The sequence below is a fragment of the Triticum aestivum genome, chromosome 3B, assembly GCF_018294505.1.
Source record: "Triticum aestivum cultivar Chinese Spring chromosome 3B, IWGSC CS RefSeq v2.1, whole genome shotgun sequence".
Classification (NCBI taxonomy): Eukaryota; Viridiplantae; Streptophyta; class Magnoliopsida; order Poales; family Poaceae; genus Triticum; species Triticum aestivum.
The window spans coordinates 126810890-126833545 of record NC_057801.1 but is presented as its reverse complement, the minus strand read 5'-3'; the positions used below and the strand labels follow the sequence as shown (position 1 = coordinate 126833545).

General features: G+C 46.3%; 1 protein-coding gene across 1 annotated transcript; it reads right to left on the bottom strand.

Annotated features, from left to right (window-relative positions):
- Positions 1 to 18349: 18349 nt before the first annotated feature.
- LOC123065014 (extracellular ribonuclease-like) lies at positions 18350 to 20900 on the bottom strand. Its single transcript, XM_044488389.1, has 7 exons — positions 20433 to 20900; positions 20264 to 20328; positions 20109 to 20173; positions 19912 to 19998; positions 19619 to 19749; positions 19144 to 19249; positions 18350 to 18713 (listed from the first exon to the last, which is right to left on the bottom strand). The coding sequence occupies exons 1-7, from the start codon at positions 20850 to 20852 to the stop codon at positions 18493 to 18495; spliced, it is 1095 nt and encodes a 364-aa protein (XP_044344324.1). The 5' UTR covers positions 20853 to 20900; the 3' UTR covers positions 18350 to 18492.
- Positions 20901 to 22656: the final 1756 nt, after the last annotated feature.

Here is a 22656-nt window from a genome sequence, read left to right as displayed (position 1 = left end):
GTACTGAACTCGAGATCAAATGCTTGAAGCTCAATGTTCCATTCTGCAACTCGCCCGGCTGCGTTCGGGCTCCGGAGCATGCTCTCTAGCGGGTACGGTGAGACAACTTTGATGGGGTGGCCTTGAAAGTAGTGGCGCAGCTTCCTGGAGGTGACTAGTAGTGCGAGCAAGAGCTTCTGTGGAATGGGGTAGCACGCCCAGGCCTCCCTCGGTCTGTGCTGACGAAATAGACAGGGTGCTCGACAAGGGGGGAAGCATTAGTAGAATCTTGTTCTTCACGAGGGCACAGGTCCCCTACGGCCTCATGAGGCCCGTCTTCCGGAGCCTTGACAATCACGGGGTCAATCGTGGCCTCAGGAGAAATGTTGACCACTGCGCCGGCCGAAACTTCAGATGCCTCACCCTGGGGGTTCTGCGCCTTGCTTGTCGTTTGTGGATCCTGCTTCGGCTTCCTGATCAGGCGCTCCTTCCTTAGCGCCACCAGGGCGGCGGTGGCTGAGTGAGGTGTCGCTGCCAGATAGAGAGTACCAAAGGCTTGAGACGACGCGGTGCCACCATTATGGGCGGACTGGTTAGGTATCTCTTGAGGTCCTGGAAGGTTGCGTCTGCCTTGGGGGTCCACTCGAATGGCTCCTTCCTTTTCATCATCTTAAAAAAGGGAGGGCATGCTCCCCCAGCATGGAAATGAAGTGCCCAAGTGAGGTTACATAGCCAGCCAGCTTCTGCATCTCCTTCATGGTCTGCGGGGGGTTCATATCTTCTATCGCCTTGACCTTCTCTAGGTTAGCCTTGATCCCTCTGTGCGACACCAAGAAGCTCAGAAACTTGCTGGAAGGGACCCCAAACACACACTTCTTGGGGTTAAGCCGAAGATCCACCATGCGCAGGCTGGCGAACGTCTCCTCCAGATCTTCTATCAGAGTTTTGGCCTACCGAGACTTCACCACTATATCATCGACGTAGGCCTCTGCATTCCTCCCGAGCTGCGAACCCAGGGCGATGTGCATCAACCATTGGAAGGTTGCTCCAGCGTTGTGCAGCCCAAAGGGCATGCAGGTGTAGCAGTACACCCCGCATGGGGTGAGGAATGTCGTCTTCTCCACGTCCTCCACGGCCATCTTGATCTGGTGGTAGCCGGAGAAGGCATCCAGGAAGCACAACAGGTCGCACTCGGCGGTGGAGTCGACAATCTGGTCGATGCGAGCGGGATCTTGAGGGCAAGCCTTGTTGAGGTTGGTGAAGTCGACACACATGCGCTCCTTCCCTCCTTTCTTGGGGATGATGACGGGGTTTGCCAGCCACTCTGGGTACCACACCTCTCTGATGACCCCTACGGCTTGTAGCTTACGGGTTTCTTGGACGATGAAGGCCTGCTTCTTGGTGGACTATCGATGAGCCTTCTGCTTCACTGGCCGCACATTTGGGCATAACCTCAGGTGGTGCTGGATTATCCCCCTTGGGACCCCGGCCAAGTGTTTGGGTTCCCAGGCAAATACATCCTTGTTGGCTCGCAAGAAGTTGATCAATGTCTCCTCTTGATCCTGAGGAAGGCCAGCCCCTATGGTGAAGGTGGCGCTGGCCGTCCCGTCCTCGCAGACCGGCACTTGGTTCGTCCCGGCTCGGTCTTGGGAGAACAACTGCTTCTTCTTGGCAGGTGCTGCTTCTAGGGCCTCCTGGTCCTTCTTCTCACTAGGTAGCGCGGCCGCGGCCGCCTTGAAGGCGAGCTTGAGGGCATGCAATGCGCCTTTGGTGTCCCCCGCCACCGTGAGGACACCATTACTGCCAGGCATCTTCATGAGGTTGTATGTGGGGTGGGTCGCAGCCATAAACTGGGCCAAGGCTGGGCATCCCAGAATAGCATTGTACGGCAGGTCGAACTTGGCGATGTCGAAGTCGATGAGCTCGGTGCGATAGTTGTCGCGGGTCCCGAAGGTGACAGGGAGACAGATCTGCCCCAGGGGCCTGGTGGAGCTGTCGCCGACCCCAGAGAAAGGCTTGGAGGGGCGGAGCCGGCTGGGCAGCACGTGGAGCAGAACGAACGCCTCCGAGGAGAGCACGTTGAGGCCGGCTCCACCATCGACGAGGGTCCTGGTGATCGCCACATGGCAGATGGTGGGGGTGTAGAGCATCGGGAGCGCGCCTGCTCCTGTCGTGGCGGCGGGGTGATCTTCGGGGCCGAAGGCGAGGTCAGCTTGGGGCGGCCCCAGCCCGGGGGAGCCCCCGAGCCCGCCTGAGTATTGCCTACCCGCTGGTAGAACTGCTTGATGTGGCGGTCGGAGGGTAGCGCTTGCGAGCCGCCTAGGAGAGCTGCGACGACCGGGGGTGCCGGCGCCGCATAGTGGGCGAGGAAGATGTCGCGCAGCTCCTCCCAAGAGACCACGGAAGATGCCGGCAGGTTGAGCAACCAGGCGCGCGGTGCGCCTACGAGGGCCATGGGGAACCAGTTGGCCTTCACCTTGTCGTCTCTGCCAACCGCCCAAACTGCCCCCTCATATGCCTGAAGAAAGGGGGCTGGATCTGCCACACCGTCGTAGCGCGGCGGCATCTCCAGTCGGAACTTGGGCGTCCACTACACCTGCCGCAGGGAGAGGGTGAAGCAGCACAGCCCCGACGCTTCTTCGGGAATGCGCGGCGATAGGGCCGACGGAGGAGCGCCCGCCATGGGGGTCAGTGGCACGATCTGGAGGTCGAGGAAGGAGATTCCGATGCACCCCTACCTGGCACGCCAAATGTCGGATTTAGGGATCCGGCAACCCTCGAGAGGTTCGAACTCCGGGGTGCATGCGGAGATCTCAACCTGCCCAGCCTGCCTACTCGTGATCCTCCCTAGCCTAGCGCGTAGAACTAAAAGAGACACATAGACACAAAGATTTATACTGGTTCGGGCCACCGTTGTGGTGTAATACCCTAATCCAGTGTGGTGTGGTGGATTGCCTCGAGGGGCTATGGATGAACTAGTACAGTGGATGAACAAGCCTCAGGAGGTGAGGTGTTCTTGAGCTGGTGTGGTGCTCTACTTGTTCTGATCTCTGTCCCCTTCTATGGTGGTGGCTAAGTCCTATATATAGTGGCCTTGGTCCTCTTCCCAAATATGAGCGGGAAGGTATTCCACAACAGCGGGATTTGAAAGGGGACAGGTAGTACAGTCTGTCCTGACAAAAGTAGTCTTCACCTGTGAAAAGTCTCTGGTCGTGATGCTCCGGTGGGCTCGGTGATGACCTCCATCCTGGCGGTCTTGGTCTTGTTGCACCAGAATGGAAACCTTTGGCTGATTCCTCGGGACTCCGCGCCTGTGGCTTGCCTCCCTTGCACCAAAGAGGAAACTTGCGCTCTGCACCCGCCTGGCGCCCGCCTGGCGTTGGTCGTCATGGCTCACGTCAGCTGAGCCTCATGAGGTAGCCGCATAGAACTCTCCGCCCCTCAGGAGCCCTCCTGAGGAGGCCTACTCCTTCAGGGGTCTTGGCATTGTCCGCCTCGCGAGGCTTGGCCCACCGCGAGGGTCTTGCTGTGTTGGTGTTGAAGCTGGGCCGTACCAGGCCATCGATGAAGCCACACGGTGGGCCGCAGGCAGGCAGGACTGGATACCCCCAAGTACAGGACGCCGACAATATAAACCAAATATGGCACTGTCCAATCTAGGATAACGTGAAGAGCCGCCACCAATTGTGCTTCCGGGTCAGGAACAACAAGATCCTCCTCTGTAGGCAATTTGACAGAAGGGTTATGCAGAATATCCAAGAAAGTGTTAGATGGCACCGGCTTACGCTGAGATCCCAACCGGCTTAAAGCATCAGCCGTCTCATTCTTTCTGCGATCAATGTAATCCACTTGATAACCCTTGAAGTGCCTAGCCACAGCATCAACTTCACGGTGAAAAGCCGCCATGAGGGGATCCTTGGAATCCCATTTGCCTGAGACTTGTTGAGCCACCAAATCTGAGTCACCAAAGCACCTCACCCGGCTTAAGTTTATCTCCTTAGCCATCCGAAGACCATCGAGCAAGGCCTCATACTCAGCTGCATTGTTAGTACAGGGAAACATCAACCTTAGCACATAACAAAATTTGTCACCTCGAGGGGAAGCTAAGACAACTCCAGCCCTCGAGCCCTCCAATTGCCTGGACCCATCAAAGTGAATAGTCCAATATGTGTTATCCGGCTTCTCTTCAGGCATCTACAGCTCTGTCCAGTCGTTGATGAAATCCACCAGTGCTTGAGACTTGATAGCAGTGTGTGGCACATATTTCAAACCATGAGGCCCAAGTTCAATGGCCCACTTGGCGACTTGTCCTGTGGCTTCTCTGTTTTGGATAATATCTCCTAACGGAGAAGAACTTACCACAGTGATGGGGTGACCCAGAAAATACTGCTTAAGCTTCCGGGTGGCCATGAACACCCCATAAACGAGCTTCTGACAATGTGTATATCTCTGCTTGGACTCAATAAGCACTTCACTGATGTAGTAAACCGCCCGCTGAACTGGGTACTCCTTGCCTGCCTCCTTTCGTTCCACCATGATGGCCACACTAACATCACGGGAGTTAGCAGCCACATATAACAACAATGGCTACTTATCAATGGGAGCAGCAAGGACCGGTGGCTTAGCTAGCTACCTCTTCAAATATTTGAATGCATCGTTAGCAACATCACTCCAGACAAAGTCGTCTTTTTTCTTCATCATCTGATACAGCAGTATGACCTTCTCACCCAACTGGCTTATGAACCGGCTTAAGGCAGCAATATGACCCGCCAAACGCTGAACATCATTGATACACGCCGGTTTAGCCAGGGAGGTGATGTCCTTGATCTTCTCTGGGTTAGCCTCAATGCCTCTGTTGGAAACCAGAAAACCCAAAAGCTTGCCTGCTGGCACAGCAAAAACACACTTGGTCGGGTTAAGCATCATCTTGTAGGCCCGGAGATTATCAAAGGTCTCCTTCAAATCATCTATCAAGGTTTTCTTCTCTCTGAACTTCACCACAATGTCGTCCACATAAGCATGAACGTTGCGCCCAATCTGACTGTGAATACAATTCTGCACACATCGCTGATAAGTCGCCTAGGCACTCTTGAGCCCAAAGGGAATAGACACATAGCAGAAGGCTCCAAAGGGAGTAATGAAAGCCGTCTTCTCCTGGTCCTTAACTGCCATCTTGATCTGATGATAACCAGAATAAGCATCCAAAAAGCTCAAGCGCTCACAATACGATGTAGCATCAATGATTTGATCAATACGAGGGATAGCAAAAGGATCAGCCTGACAAGCCTTGTTTAAGTCCGTGTAATCCACACACATGCGCCAGGTGCCATTCTTCTTGAGCACTAGCACCGAGTTAGCCAACCACTCGGGATGAAAAACTTCAACAATGAACCCAGCCGCCAAGAGCCGGGCCACTTCTTCACCAATGGCCTTACGCCTCTCCCTGTTAAACCAACGGAGGAATTGCTTGACCGACTTAAATTTAGGATCAATATTAAGAGTGTGCTCAGCGAGTCCCTCGGTACACCCGGCATGTCAGAAGGTTTCCATGCAAAGATGTCCCGGTTCTCATGGATGAACTCGATGATCGTGCTTTCCTATTTTGGATCCAAATTAGTATTGATACTGAACTGCTTGGATGAGTCACCGGGAACAAAATCAACCAGCTTGGTGTCATCAACCGACTTCAATTTCAGCACCGGGTCATGCTTTGATGGAATTAGTCGGCAGCCCCTTTAACCAAGTACGGGTCGTTCCGTCCAGCATCATGGTGAAGTACTTGGCACACGCAGCGTCACTGACTTCCAATAATTCCATGGCCATCTCATAACTTTCAATCCACGCCTCAGGGGGTAAGTCGGCTGTGTAATTAGGCACCTTTCGAGGTCCTTTGAAATCTTTGGGCAAACGCTCGTTATGTAGAGCCGGTACCAAACAGGGTACACCCGTAGATCTAGAAGTCACACGTGCCTCAACTGAAGTCGTTGGATAAACCAGAAAGGGCTGGTAAGCCACCCGCTGAGCCGCTTGCTGAGCCGCCTGCTCGGCTTCTTGACGCAATCTGTCCTGATCAACCACATTAAGAGCTCCATCACGGGCCAGGTCATGCCCGTGCAGCTGGTCACGGCGTTGGGCATTGCTTGAAACAGCTGGTTAGTCCATGTGCCTGCTATAGCTCTGGCGGCGGGGGGTCGAGTGGATCCTATCCCGACTATAAGAATATGCCTCCTACTGCGCCAAGGCTGTCTGAAGAAGTTCCCTGACCCTTCGTGTTTCAACCGCCGTTGGAGAGTCGCCATCCACCGGGAAAGCCACCAATCATGCCACCGCAGCAATCATGTTCTCCAAAGGATTAGAATAATGACCCGGTGGTGTCGGTACGTTCTGAGGTGGAGCAGTATTCAAACGAGGGGGTTCCATCACATGTGGTTGAACCGGCGTCCCAACCCTAGGCGTCGCGGCCCGGTTTACCTCCGGCGGGTTACTGGGCCCTGTACCAGGCATATGGAAAAGGTTTATAGGCTCATAATCCGTATGTATACGGGGCTGGTGCCTTCTCCTCATGATCTCATTTGATGTGTTCTGATCCATCGTAAGCTGAAAGGCCTGCGGCTGAATCCGCTGAGCCTGAGCATCCAGAGCCGCCCGTTCTGCGGCCATCCTGACGTCCTCCGCCGCTAGGTCTTATTTGGCTTATGCTACCTCCTACTTTAACTGTGCCACTTCCGCATCATGTTGAGCTTGATTCGCCGGGTTGACCACGACTGTTAACAGGGCCGTCAATTTATCCATTAGAGCCCTCAGAACCTGACCCGGCGGGCGTGCAGGGCCTCCTGCCCCGGCTGCCGTCACCGCTGCTGACCCGGAAGTCATTGCTGCCGCAGCCATAGAGTTTTGCCCAGGTTGCATTCCAGCCATGAAGATCCCGACTCTATTCGGCGGCTCAAAGGGGTCCGAAATACTGTTGCCATCGGAATAGCCCCCAAGCCCGCCATCTTGCAGCTGGTACAATGAATCAGTCTCACCCATGGACGATTCACCATCAGAGTAGATGGCTGTCTCACCGCCAGACATAGATCCTTCAGAAAATTCCCCTTCATGGATGCATCCCACGAAGGCATGCTTCATGGCGAGCTGATCTTGGGCGGGTCTTGCATGCTGAGCCGTCTTGATGATGTCGGTGCAGATGTCCTGCTCAGGGCCCGGCTCGCCGATCTTGGCGATGGAGGCGTGGATTCCACTGAAGGGGACCCGGTACCCATACTCAATTGAGTCGGCGTCGGGGACCCAGTCTGCGTCGTCGATGTAGAGCTTGCCGCGATGACTCTTGGTCATCCGGCCCATAGCGTATCCCTTGAGCCCTTCGAAGCTGCCCTTTAAGAGCTCAAATCCACCGTGCGCTGGCCCCACGGTGGGTGCCAACTGCCGTGGAAAGGTCACAGATGATGTCCTAGCAAAAGGACTTAGTCGTGGAGCCATCACAACTAGGAAGCTTAAAGGGGTTAAAATGGGACAAAGACACGGGAGTTTATACTGGTTCGGCCCCTTGCGGTGAAGGTAAAGGCCTAAGCCAGTTTGAGGTGGTATTGCTTATCTCTCGATTACTAGCGAGCAAATCCTCTTGACCTAGCTTTCGATCTGATCTTACTTGGCTGAACCGATGTCGGGTCGTCCCTTTATATACAGAGGTCGACGCCCAGCGGCTCACAGAGTCCCGACCGGCTCATAAACAGTGTCCGGCTCGGTGACTAACTAGTCTTGCCTTACTATACAAGTCATACATATATGGCGGTTTATCTCTACGGGCCTTAAGCCGCCTTTGGGCCTTGGGCCCTTAACTGAACCGTCATCTTCAAATATCTTCTTGGGCTTATCATGAATCTCCATAGATATAACTCGGCCCCTCCTGGGTGGGTCATACCTAATAGTAATATCCCCAACAATAACACTTCTATTAAGTTGCTTAAAGAAGTTATTTTTCCGAGGTTTGGAGTCCCTAGATATTTAATGATTGATGGTGGTTCACAATTTATTCATGGTGACTTTCATAAAATGCTTGCCAAGTATGATGTTAATCATAGAATTGCATCTCCATATCATCCACAGTCTAGTGGTCAAGTAGAATTGAGTAATAGAGAGATTAAATTAATTTTGCAAAAGACTATGAATAGATCTAGAAAGAATTGGTCTAAGAAACTTGATGATGCATTGTGGGCCTATAGAACTGCATATAAGAATTGTATGGGTATGTTTTCGTATAAAATGGTTTATGGAAAAGCATGTAGTTTACCTCTCGAACTAGAACATAAGGCATATTGGGCCATTAAAGAGCTCAATTATGATTTCAAACTTGCTGGTGAGAAGAGGCTATTTGACATTAGCTCACTTGATGAATGGAGAACCCAGGCCTATGAGAATGCCAAACTGTTTAAAGAAAAGGTTAAAAGATGGCATGACAAAAGGATACAAAAGCATGAGTTTAATGTAGGTGATTATGTTTTGCTATACAACTCTCGTTTAAGATTTTTTGCAGGAAAACTTCTATCTAAATGGGAAGGTCCTTACGTTATCAAGGAGGTCTATCGTTCCGGTGCCATAAAAATAAACAACTTCGAAGGCACAAATCCGAAGGTGGTGCACGGTCAAAGAATCAAGCATTATATCTCAGGTAATCCCATAAATGTTGAAACCAATGTTATTGACACCGTAACCCCGGAGGAGTACATAAGGGACACTTTCCAGAATGTTTCAGACTCCGAAAAGGAATAGGTATGTGGTATGGTAAGTAAACCGACTCCAAAAAAGTTCTAATAGCAATTTTTCTCCGTTTTGGAATATTTAAGAAAATAGGAAAAAAAAAGTAGTCCGGAAAGGACACGAGGCATCTATGAGGGTGGAGGGCGTGCCCTAGCCCCCTGGGCGCGCCCCTGCCTCCTGGACACCTCGTGTGCCCTCTGGACTTTGTTTTCTTGCATAATACTTCTTTTGGTCAGTAAAAATTCATTATATAATCTCCCGAACGTTTTGACCACCGCACCACGACGAAATCCTCTGTTTCTTGTTTTGTGTTGTTTCTGCCGCAGATTAGAGCAATATGTCGTCCCCCTCCTCCAACAATGTGGGCGACGATGCTTGGCTAATGAAGATAGAGATGAAGCAAGAAGAAATCAAGGAAATCAAGGAAGGTGACAAGATCAAGGAGGTAGCAAAGGAGCAAGTCCCAACAGTAGAAGAAGAATGCTTCTCTCAACCTTACTACAATCATCTCACCCCAACTGAGATTGAAGCTTTCAAGATGATTGAGCTAGCTCGCATACAAAACAAGTATCTCACACGTGAAAATTTTTTGTTGCAAGAGCATATCACCACACTCAAGGGCATTATCCGCAAGCTAGAGGATCTCCTACGCTCGATGTGCGACACCCTGTCATCAACAACTCCATCATCACCACCCCCGAAGAAATAGACATAATCACATGGGTATGGGCACTCCCCTTGGCAACTGCCAAGCTTGGGGGAGGTGCCCCGGTATCGTATCACCATCACACTTCTATCTTTACTATTTTTCTTAGTTCAATCCCTTTGGTTATATCTTGATCTAGTAGAATAAAGTTTAGTATGATCTAGCTTTGAGTTTTTGTGTTGATCCTCATCTATGTAATTGAGTCCATGAGCTATATATAATAAAGATTAGTTTTGAGTCGAGGGCTTTGCTATCTTGCTATTATCTTGAGGGAATAAAAGAAAGAATAAAAAGAAATAGAAAGATCATATTGATCTTATGGAGAGTAATGACTTCACACATAAAGAGTATGATGAATAAAAGTTGTTGGGAGTTGACAAACATAGTTTTGGTTATCATTGCAATTAATATGAAGTAATAAAGAAAGAGAGGTTTTCACATATAAATATACTATCTTGGACATCTTTTATGATTGTGAGCACTCATTAAAATATGACATGCTAAAAAGTTGATGTTGGACCAGGAAAACAACATAATGGGTTATGTTTTCTTATATCCTAAATAAATTATATTTTCATGGATCATCCAACATGTTGAGCTTGCCTTTCCCCTCATGCTAGCCAAATTCTTTGCACCAAGTAGAGATACTACTTGTGCTTCCAAACATCCTTAAACCCAGTTTTGCCATGAGAGTCCACCATATCTGCCTATGGATTGAGTAAGATCCTTCAAGTAAGTTGTCATTGTTGCAAGCAATAAAAATTGCTCTCTAAATATGTATGATCTATTTGTGTGGAGAAAAGAAGCTTTATACGAGCTTGTGATATGGAAGAAATAAAAGCGACGGACTGCATAATAAAGGTCCCTATCACAAGTGGCAATATAAAGTGACGTTCTTTTGCATTAAGATTTTATGCATCCAACCATAAAGGCACATGACAACGTCAGCTTCCCTCTACGAAGGGCCTATCTTTTATTTTTGTCTTCTACCTTATATATATATATATATATATATATATATCCAATTGGATATGGGTTTTCATAAAGCATTATTGTTGACATTACCCTTGAGGTAAAAGTTTGGGAGGCAAAACTATAAGCCCCTATCTTTCTCTATGTCCGATTGAAACTTCATACCCATAAGTATTGCATGATTTTTAGCAATTGTGAAAGATTAAATGATGGTTGAGTATATGGACTTGCTGAAAAGCTCTTATATTGACTCTTTCCGATGTTATGATAAATTGCAATTGCTTCAATGAATGAGATTATAGTTTGCTAGTTTTCAATGAAGTTTCTGATTCATACTTGACATTGTGAATAGATTGTTACTTTAGCATAAGAAATCATATGACAATATATATATTGTTGTTCTAAGAATGATCGTGATGCCCTCATGTCTGTATTTTATTTTATTGACACATCTATCTCTAAACATGTGGACATATTTTTCGATATCGACTTTTGCTTGAGGACAAGCGAGGTCTAAACTTGGGGGAGTTGATACGTTCATTTTGCATCATGCTTTTATATCGATATTTATTGCAATATGGGTTGTTACTACACATTATGTCACAATACTTATGCCTTTTCTCTCTTATTTTATAAGGTTTACATGAAGAGGGAGAATGACGGCAGCTGGAATTCTGGGCTGGAAAAAGAGCAAATATTAAAGACCTATTTTGCACAACCCCAAAAGTCCTGAAACTCCATGAAAGTCAATTTTAGAATATATTAAAAATATTGGGCGAAGAAAGCACTAGAGAGGGGCACCCATTGTCCACGAGGGTGGAGGGCGCACCTCCCTGCCTCGTGGGCCACCTGGCAGGCCCCCGATGCCCATCTTCTGGTATATGGTGTCTTTTGCCCTCAAAAAAATAATAAGGAAGCTTTCGGGATGAAGCGCCGCCGTCTCGAGGCGGAACCTTGGCGGAACCAATCCAGGGCTTGGGCGGAGCTGTTCTGCCGGGGAAACATCCCTTCGGGAGGGGGAAATCGTCGCCATCGTCATCACCATCGATCCTCTCATCGAGAGAGGGTCAATCTCCATCAACATCTTCACCATCACTATCTCCTCTCAAACCCTAGTTCATCTCTTGTATTCGATCTTTGTCTCAAAACCTCAGATTGGTACCTGTGGGTTGCTAGTAGTGTTGATTACTCCTTATAGTTGATGCTAGTTAGTTTATTCGGTGCAAGATTATATGTTCAGATCCTTTATGCATATTAATACCCCTCTGATTATGAACATGAATATGATTTGTGAGTAGTTGCGTTTGTTCCTGAGGACATGGGAGAAGTCTTGTTATAAGTAGTCATGTGAATTTGATATTCGTTCGATATTTTGATGAGATGTATGTTGTCTTTCCTCTAGTGGTGTTATGCGAACATCGACTACATGACACTTCACCGATGTTTGGGCCTAGGAGAAGGCATTGGGAAGTAATAATTAGATGATGGGTTGCTAGAGTGACAGAAGCTTAAACCCTAGTTTATGCGTTGCTTCGTAAGGGGCTGATTTGGATCCATATGTTTCATGCTATGGTTAGGTTTACCTTAATTCTTCTTTTGTAGTTGCGGATGCTAGCGAGAGGGGTTAATCATAAGTGGGATACTTGTCCAAGGAAGGGCAGTACCCAAGCACCGGTCCACCCACATATCAAATTATCAAAGTAACGAACGCGAATCATATGAGCATGATGAAAACTAGCTTGACGATAATTCTCATGTGTCCTCAAGAGCGTTTTGCTTTATATAAGAGTTTGTCCAGGCTTGTCCTTTGCTACAAAAAGGATTGGGCGACCTTGCTGCACCTTAGTTACTTTTATTACTTGTTACCTGTTACGAATTACCTTATCACGAAACTATCTATTACCGATAATTTTAGTGCTTGCAGAGAATACCTTACTGAAAACCGCTTGTCATTTTCTTCTGCTCCTCGTTGGGTTTCACACTATTACTTATCGAAAGGACTACGATAGATCCCCTATACTTGTGGGTCATCAATCTTCTTCAGCTTCATGAAATAGCCAGCTTCCCGAGAAGCCGGCCGCCGCCAACTTCTAACGGGAGAAGAATGCGTTCGCCCCACCACCAGCTCCTCTTTGTCATCATAGGTTGCCAGTCCAGGAAGCGAGTTTGAGGCCCACTTTGGTTGCTCGTAACGAGAGGAAAACGGTTTGAGCGAAAGAAAACGGTTCGCATCGAGGCACTTTGGAAGGGCATTTCCCAATAATTATAAGAAACTTCCCCTTCTCCTTTATGTGAAGCTACGCCTCTGCTGCTCCACGGATTTGCACTGCGGGCCGCTCGGTCTCCTGGAGCGGGATTCTCGGAGGTGAACCGTTCGGGTCGCTTCTTGCTAGCTTCTCGGGAAGCTGGATCGTGGAGGAGATCCGAACGAGCCCTAAATTAACTTGTTTTTATGCAAACGTGGTAGAGGAGACGGGTTAAAATAGCCTATTTACTTTCATCTGTTCAATAAAAGGGAACGTAGGTCTGGTGGTTGGCTAGTCGAGTCCTCTAATAAGAGGTGCAAGGTTTGAATCCTGCTGTTAAGACTAATTTTTGCATGAAAAAACAAACTACCCGACATTGTGTGTTACATGCAAAAATCTCAAGCAAGAAAAATGGATCCAAATCAGAGGAGATCATTCCGAGGCGGAAAAAGTGGATCGGGAGGAAGGCCTGCTATTCTGATCGTGCCGGATGGATTTTAGCTTTCTCATTTAGTAATACAGAGGGAGTTACTAATTGTTTGTGTCTATTTTGTAGAGTTTGGCGATGATTATATTATCGAGATTTTTTACATCTTTCCGCCAGGGCCGGCCCTGAGATTTCGGCGGCCCGGGGCAAGACAACACAGAGGGGCCCTAAATCCACATAAACATATGTGTATTTTTTTTTCCTATTTTAACTGAATTGTAGTGTCTTGTCTTCTTGACTATTCAAAAAGCTGGGGTCGCAAACATTCACAGTTTTAGTTGATCGATCTTGTCAATGTACACTTACATATATTTCTAATAGGTGAATTAGTAACACTTTCATGCCTACTCAAATTTTATCTTCCTAAAGTTTTCACTAGTTGTTCTTGAAGAAGAACTAAAGTTAAGTCCTGGGAATTCCTAGCAGTAGAAATACTGTTTTTGGCCGGGAATCAGTAGAATACTTGCATCTGTTCTAAAAATGCCAACAACTAATGTGGGACTCAATCAACTCATATGCACTTTTTTCCTCATTATCAGATGGATCCTTTCTTGATAGCATCTTGTTAAATAAATGGCAATCTTGCTAATCAGCACACAACATATGATACAAGAAATTAAGAGCACTGCTAATTGAAAAGAAGTGCTATGAAAGGCATGGAACAAGGTACCTGGATGGCTAGAAAACTTGAAAAAGCAAGATTTTGCTGCTGCATACGAGAGTCACAAAACAAAAGTCCAAGTTTCTCTTTTCTAATCCCAATCAATACATGAAACCGGAGTGTGAGAAAAAGATATGTGCGAGGATGATCTTGAGAAACGAATGAATGATCGAACGAGACATAGAAAGAGAAGGGAAGGGAAATTATGGGTTGAAGAGAAATTGATGGGAATCTGGACACCGCATTACTTTGTTCCACTGATGGCGCCCAGCAACCGAAAATCACCATTAGACGAGCGGGCGGGGCGCCATCATCCATGGCATGGCCGATTTGTTGCCAATTGGGGAAGAGAAGTAAAAACCAAAAAGACTGCATGGCGTGCGAGCCGATGACATTGATTGATCAGTTAATTTTTCTTTCCTTTTGGAGAATCAATCGGCGGGCTAAACATCACACACGTTAGGAAACCAAACAATTGGGGGCCCCTTCCTAATCGGGGGGCCCGGGGCGGCCGCCCCCCTGCCCCCCCCCCCCCCTCAGGCCGGCCCTGCTTTCCGCTGATGATTTTTTGGTTTCATTTCTTCAACTCTTTCCACCATTACACAATAATACAGTGACACCGCCGTTTGCCAAAAACGTAATCCAACACGACACGCAAAAACAACTTCTCGTCAAAATGTGTTTCTTTTCTCCTATGTGTTTCATAAGCGAAAAAACAAACAAGAAAACCAAAACCCGAAGCCATGTATCAAAATTCTCCAACAACTGCCACGCCACGAAGAAGGCGACGGGGGGGGGGAGGGGGCGACCATCCCTGTTCTGACCAGAAAGAACCAGGGAGGTCTTACCTCAATAGCTTCCTGATGAAACCGAAGCTGACCGTGCATCGTCGAACATCCGTTGACACTTGACATCCACTCCGCCAATCAACGCTGGCCAAGAACACCTACCTAGACGAAGCATAGACATAAGCTAGACCTAAGACCTGGCCCTTACCAAAGCTCCACATGTCCTCCACAAAACGCTAATCAGCATTGTCGGAACAAGGACATGAAGGAGACATCTTATTCCATGACATCGATGACACCATCATCTCAGCCACTAGCAACCGAACATCTAGATTGACCCATACCCAAAACTAGGACGACCCAAACATGGCCAATCTCGAACCGGGGTCACCAAACCTCGTCGACGTTAGAAGGCACCGAGAGGCAAGAGGGGGACCAGCGGATGCGGCATTTACATGAAAACCCTTACCACCTTTCTTTCTAAAGAGGTAGAAGACGAGAGATAATTCAATGCATATTTCTTTTGTTGCTTTTTACATGTGTCGGATCACGACATGTCTATCCAGAAAAAAATAGCAAAAGTATCAAAAAATCGCCTTGTGACTAAGAGCATCTCCAACCGCACAAAAATTTTGCGCCCAATAAAAGTGATAGTGCACCACTGTAGCACTTTTAATGCGCCGGGAACAACATTGCTTTAGCAGAAGACCAAAAACGCGCGCCCAAAAAGCACACAGTGCAAATTGTGAAGTGCGCGTAATCCGGAGCTCAAAATATGTTGCGCGCGATAGCGTTTTTCAGCGCACGCCCAAAAACTTTTAGCGCTACAGCTTCTGCTGAAACTGTTCGGCACCCAAAAAAACAACTTTTTAGTGCACGGAGCTATTTTTGGACGCCTGTTGAAGATGCTCTAAGCGAGCTGGAACTTGAAAGCAACCCAGTTGGTCATGATCATACTCCCTCCGTCCGAAAATACTTATTATTAAAATAAACAAAAAAGAATATATCTAGACGTATTTTAGTTTCAGATGCATCTTTTATTTATTTATTTTAACGACAAGTATTTTCGGATGCATGAGTATATGAGGAGGCGTGGGGAGCGTTCGAAGCATCAAACGTGCTTGCCGCTCGCATCCTATCAGGGACAAACTAGTCGGTGCAGAGTCGTGTTTGACGGCTACTACCGTAGATGTCAACCATTTCTATGCGTCAACATTTTCTCTATATAGTAGAGTGTGAACCAACTTGTGGTTGAGATGGCTAGATGGACAGTGGTATTTTCAACCCATCAGGGTTCAAATCCTGGTGCTCGCATTATTTCTGGATTTATTTCAGAATTTCCGGCGATGCGCTTTCAGTTGGAGGAGACGTTCCCGTCGACGATGAGGCGCCTACAGTGACTTTGTAAATCTCAAGATGATATGCCGGCTCAGTCTCTCGAAGGTGCTCATAGGGATAGGGTGTGCGTTTGTGTGTTCATAAGGGTGATTGTATGCACGTGTATATGAGCGCTTCTGTCTGTACTAATGCTTAAAAAAACATTTTTCCATATAGTGTTGCTAGTTCTTCTACTGAGATCTTGTGAGGACTTATTCTAACTCACCGGCCTTGGGATCAACGAAATCACTAATTAGAGGTTCGTGTTCACGATGCGTGCGTTCAAGTTGCACGCATAGGCTGAGAGCTCCTGTTCGGCGCCTGTTGCGCCCGAACCGCTTCCTGGCGCACGCTACAGCGCCCTGTTGGGCCGGCCCGTGAAAACAGTGTGGAACGAACCTGTAGCACAAAAAGACCCGCAAAAAAGAAGCCATCACCAGGAATCAAACTCGCGCTACTTAAGCAGAGTCTCAGACCCGCTAACCACTAGAGAAACTGGACATTTTTGACCAACATGAAGCACCAACCCTATAAGAGTAAGTGTGTTCGAGCTATTTATTGCACAATACCCTCTATTATAACACTTAATTTTTTAAATTATTTAGAAAAAATCGTGAATTTGAAAGGGTTCGTTGATTTCGAAAAAATCATTATTTTTTCAGAAAAGTTCACAAACTTAAAAAAAGGTTCATCGGTTTTGAAAAACAGTTCACTGGGTTTGAAAAAAGTTCATCAAATTTGAAGAAAAGTTCATAATTTTTTTTAAAAAGTTCGCAGAGTTTGGAAAAAGTTCATCAAATTTCTAGAAAACTTCATCGAGTTTGAAAAAAGTTCACCAATTTTTCAAAAAGTTCATCAAGTTTAGAAAAGTTCACAGAGTTTGAAAAAAGTTCATCAAATTTCAAGAAAAGTTCATCGAGTTTGAAAAAAGTTCACCAATTTTTTAAAAAGTTCATCGAGTTTAGAAAAAAGTTCATCGAGTTTAGAAAAAGTTCATCAAAATTGAAGAAAAGTTCATTAAACTTGAAAATGTCGTCGAATTTGAAAAAAGTTCAGCAATTTTGAAAAAGGATTATCGAATTTGATAAGAAGCTTATCGGTATTTTAGAAAAAAATCATCCAACAAGGAAGAAAAAAAGGTAAAAAATATAAGTAGAAAGAAGAATAGAAGGAAAAGATGTAGGTAGTCACCTAACGAATGGTGGTGGGATGGCTAGTGCGAGCTGGTTCTACGCAGGAGGTCGCCGGTTCGATGTCAGCTCAGCCGAATTTTTTGTTCCCGCTGGGAAACAGCAAAAACAGAAGGAAAAAAAGGCAGATGGGCCGGCCCAGCGTGGAGTGGGGGGTATGCGCCACTTTGCAAAAACGCCTATAACCGGCGCTAAAGGCGCCGAATAGGGTTTGCCCATAGGCTTGGGCTTTTTCTATTTTCTTCGTGTGGCCTTTTGTTTTGTTGTATGGGCTTTATTAATAGGTCATCAGGTCTTACATGCTAGTATTGTTTTCTTCATTTTTTTTTTCAGTTTTTGTTTTTATTGGGATGTTGTTCTGGCCCATTTTTTTTGGTAAATGCATTTAGTTGTACCATTCCGAAACTGCCTCACGTGAGGTTCCTACATGCCGGAGTTTTTGGTTTGATCTTCTTTTTCTCAGATTTCTTCAAACAAATATTTTTCCGTTTTCTATTTCCTTTCTAGTTTTAGTTTTATTTTTGTTTTTGTTTTTTCCTCTTGTGTTTCTTTTTTCTTTTTCTGTTTTCCCATTTCATATTTACTAAAGGATATTTGTTTCAATATACATGAATAATTATACAATTATGTGATTTTTACTATAAATAAATAAAAATACATGTTATATAAAGAATTCAACACTATTAAATATTACACAATTATTTATGTAATTTCTCTCATGCATAACTATAGTTGCCCACTCCTCGGTTGTGCGTAGTTGGATGTTCACCCCCAGTGTGCAACTCTTTAGCTAAATTGTTCAATATCTTTTTCCAATATTTTTGTTTTGTTCTCTTTTATTTGTATTTTAAATTTGTATCTTTTTTGCCTGGGTTTATTGATTTTTGACCCGCCCAAATGTGCCTTTTGTGTGTATGATATGGCCCTTTTTTTAATTTTAGTTATACACGAAGATTGCAAGTGTCATCCCTGACTGTAACTGCATGTGTTGACACAACAATAATTTAGCGATACTTGTGAGGAGGGAGGAGACTATTGCATCTCTGTCGCTAGGCACGTTGCGAGGCAGTCTCTGACTACAACCGCCATGTCTTCAAACATTGGCAGAGATGGCGGCCTCTGTGATTAAATTCCCCATAGGTTTCCCTTTATAATTTCTTCGAACTATAATATGTTGCATCACATAACTAGTAATTTGTTGTCACCTGAAGTGCGTTTACCATTCATTTCAAGGAGCTATAATCAAACAAAACAAGAAATACCAAAGAAAATAGGGTCAACCAATGGCCGCACACCTCATTCTCATATTTCCCTGTCTTAGTACTGAACTCACTGACCCAAGCCTTTCACTACTTTTTCCATCACACTTGGAATTTTGCTAGGTGTGTTCCTCCATACAAGATTAGCATACTCTGGATGATCGACAAAAGGATTTCGGTTGTGCTGGTAAAGGCTACAAACTCTATCATTCCGACGTTGCTCTGATCTCGATGGTGGATCTAGTTCATTCCATTGTATAAGAGCTGAAAGGAGACCCATCCTCCTCCTTTCTTAAATAAACAAGCAACAAATATTTGGCATTACTAAAGTGGCAATGCAATGTGATTGAAGTACGAAATAATTGATATATATCATGTATGCAGCTAATAATACATGTGTGTGTCAGGCCAATATATCTCTTATCTATATCTATACCAATATAAAAATCACCACTACCTTGAAATCTGAATGATCTTCTGCAGCCATCTTGCTATAACCAGGCAATTCTTAAATTTAGTTTTATTTCCCTCCCCCCACAATGTAGCCTTTTTGTTGACCCTCTGTACAGTGAACATTAATTTTTAATTTAAGAAAGCACTAGGAGCCTCTCCTGCTTCATTGTGTTGCTCAAAATGAGATGATTGGTGAGAATACTACTAATTTATCTCAGTTAGTAAAAAAATGTTATGAAAAAATGCACAAGATTTATGAACTACTTACGAATACTTGGCGAATCCGAAAGTTCCAAATGTGGAGCTGCATCTTTCTGTCCAGATCCATAGCTCACGGCCATGTACATCAGGGACCTAGCTACATCTCCACGCACCTGAAGAAAGTAAAAAAGGAAAACCCGGAAACATTGGTACTCCAAATTGTGAAACCTTACACGAACAATTGTTCTTCACATGGTCAAAGCTGATATAAGTCTACCAGTGGTATTCATGTGCAGATGTGCTATTGGACTTTCACCGGTTGCAGTTGACATTCCAACTAATTTGATATAATCTGAAACTTGAAACCCATTTTTAGAATAAGTCCCTCCTATTTATGGCACATAAGTGCAGTTCTCAGTTCTTGCAACTGAACATATTGCTAAAGTTGAATATTATAGGTCATATAAAATGTGACACAAATATGGATGAACAATCTGGATAGCACATGTGTGTTTCATTATTTGTGCAAAGGTTTTTAATACCTGAAAAGGGGGTGCCCATCTTTCACTGTCTGTTTCAGTGTCAGGTGCAGCTTCACGATTTGCTGGCCTCGAACATTTTTTTGACGTCGTAGCACATCCTCCATAATACTTGTTTCCCCTGGACGAATTCACTGAAACAGGATTTGTATATCCAGATAAGCATTTGTTTCTCCTCAAGCAAGAAAGTGAATCATTAACTCTGCCACTGATGGAGCACTGTTATCATACTGAAAGAGGAGTTCTCTATGCTCATGGGGTACTTCTGATCAATTATACAGTACAAACCAACTGACCATTAGCATCCGCAGGACGAATGTTGTGCAGATCGGTTAGAGAAGGACGGCGGGTTAGCCCGTATGATCGCGGCCAGAGGTGTTCTCCTACACAGCAAAATGCACACAATATGGCTAGGAAATAGCACAAAGAAAAGATGAACCCATCCTGTCTTGACAAGTCGAGCAAAATTTCAGAATGCAATTATGCAACTCACTGTTCCATCCATCCGGCTTGCCTGCTAAGATCTTCGGCACAGCTCTCTGTGAGTATATCTCGATGCTAGAACAAAGCACCGCAGCTTAAGTCAAGTGAGTAATAACGAAGAGCAACTGATATATTAGACTGTTATGGACTGTTGGAGAGACATACACTTCAGAGGACGCTTCTGGGTGGTCTGCATCAGCTGCATCCAGAATCTTGAGCGCCTCCCACACCTACTAAAGATCCATCCGTCACTTGTAATTCTTGTCTGTTCATTGCGACTCAAATGTATTTCATCAGTTAAGCGCGAAAGCAAAATAGCTAGAGGCAAACCAACATCTTTGTAGCGCAGTGAGGCGTGAGGCGAGACGACGGCGCCGAGCTTCGCCATCAGCACCTCACCGGACAGGCCCTCCAGGCCCCCGTAATAGCTCCTGACGTCTTCGCAGGGATACGGGGTACTCAGCTTCAGACGCTCGCCGACGGAGGAGGCATGGGCAGGGATGATATCCGGAGGACAGAGCACGAGCACGAGAGCGGCGGCAGTGGCGGCGAGCGCGCGGAGGCACCGTGGCACCCATGGCCGTCGGCTGGAGCGCGCGGGTCGCGGTGAGGACAAGACAGACCGGGCTGGTTCGGGGGTGGTTTTCTTAACGCATCCAGCGAGGGTTGGGCGGGAGACAGAAGGGAAGCGGATTGTTCTACCGTGGAGCGCGCCGGGAGCGGGGGAGAAGATAACGGCGGCGAAGGCCAACATTCCTTCGTTGCCGCCCGGGGCGGCTGCCGTTCAAAGGTTCCTGTATCTCGAAAATGTCCAAACTTCTAGTGAGCCATTCATTAATGACCAAAGAGATAACCTCCTTGAAAGAAAAACAGCCAAAGACAGAGTACTCCCTCCGTTTCATTATACAAGGTCACAAACTCAGATTACAGGCACTAAGATAAAATTTAATGACTGCTTTATAAGACAACCTTTTTACGTTAATCAGGATCATTAATACATATGCATGCATGCAAAAAAGAAATGGGAAGGAAGTAGCACATTGTCATTATGACTACATGCATGCAAGTATTAAATAAGTTGCTAGTACGAGAAAATATCATAAATTTTTGCCTCGATTACTGTTAATGGCTTTGTATAGATGCAAAATATATTTTTCATAGTGGCCCTGTATAAAGGAATGAAGGGAGTAGTAATAATCAAGAAGACAGTAAACAACGCAATATAGAAGACAATAGGGGGAAACGATCAGCAATAATAAAATTACTTTTTCTCGAATACGCACGAGTGTGTGTATCATATTATATAGAAGGGGTGGGTACAGAACCCAAATCCACCGTTGATATTACAACTTAGTACATCATGAGTCGAGCTCCCACATCTACTACTCCTCGAGGAGGAGATCCTATGGCTACCACTCATGTCGCACCCACCTTACTAGCTCTGCGGCCACTCCGTTCCAATCTCCCTTGATTAGGCCCGCCATACACCAAGTATTTCCCTCTTCCACAATCTTCATAATGAGCCTACTCAGCGAGGGGGAAGCGCCATCAAAGACGATGGCATTGCGGTGCTTCCACATCTCTCAAAGGACTAGAGTGATGATGAGGCGCATGTTCTTTGGCTTGTGCACGCACCAGTCCACCAAAGTTTCATGGCCCTTAGGAGTCCAGGACAGCTTGCCAATCGTGGTGCACAGCATTCTCCAGATCGTCCGAGCAAAAACACATGTTAGCTCGATGTGGTCAAGTGTCTCCTCCTGCTGGTCACAGAACGGGCAGGCATCCGGGTGCGGTAGGCCTCATCGAGCAAGTCGATCCGCCGACCAGCATCTGTTTTTCATGGCCAGCCAGAGGAAGAAACGACAGCGTACCGGTGCCTTGGATTTCCACGTGAACTGTGTTGTGGCTGACACCTCCCTTCCCGCAAACATTGCCGCATAGGCAGACTTGGCAGAGAACATACCATTAGTTTCCCAAGCCCAAGCCATGGTGTCCGGCACTCCCTCTTGAAAATTTACCTCCTGAACCCACAGCCACACGCGCAGATACTGCTTGAGAGCTTCGAGTCCTAAGTCTGGGTTTATATCCGTTGCCCAAATTCCTGTAACGACAACCTCTTTAAGTGATCTCAACTTCCTTTTGCGCAGAGGGACGGCTGCATATACTAGCAGTGTGAGCTCCTTGTTGAGGCAGAATCTTTCTAACCAGCGATCCTCCCAGAAAAGGGTCAGATTCCCATCCCCAACTGTTATCTTTGTCGCGGCATTACATAGGGCAATCGAGTCTTTTGGAGACCTTTATGTTGAACTCACTCCACGGCCTATGCTGATCCACACGCTGCAGCCAGGGCCAACGCGCCTACAAGGCCACGTTGAGCCATGCTAGATCTGGGATACCTAGACCGCCTGCCCACTTCGGCGTGCAAACTGTTGCCCAAGCAACTACGCAATTTCCAACATTTGCTTGACTCTTGCCACACCACAAAAACCCTCTGATGATCTTGTTAATGGCATGGATGGTCTTCTTCGGAATAGCGAGCGCAAGCATCGCGTGTATTG

What these genes read in the sequence shown, in the direction of transcription:
- LOC123065014 (XM_044488389.1), bottom strand. Translation starts at nt 20,852, where the DNA reads ATGTTGGCCTTCGCCGCCGTTATCTTCTCCCCCGCTCCCGGCGCGCTC. An exon ending in GATGGGCACCCCCTTTTCAG is followed by an intron (nt 19,250 to 19,618) that starts GTATTAAAAACC and finishes TACTTTCTTCAG; the next exon opens with GTGCGTGGAGATGTAGCTAG. An exon ending in TTCGGATTCGCCAAGTATTC is followed by an intron (nt 18,714 to 19,143) that starts GTAAGTAGTTCA and finishes TGTTTATTTAAG; the next exon opens with AAAGGAGGAGGATGGGTCTC.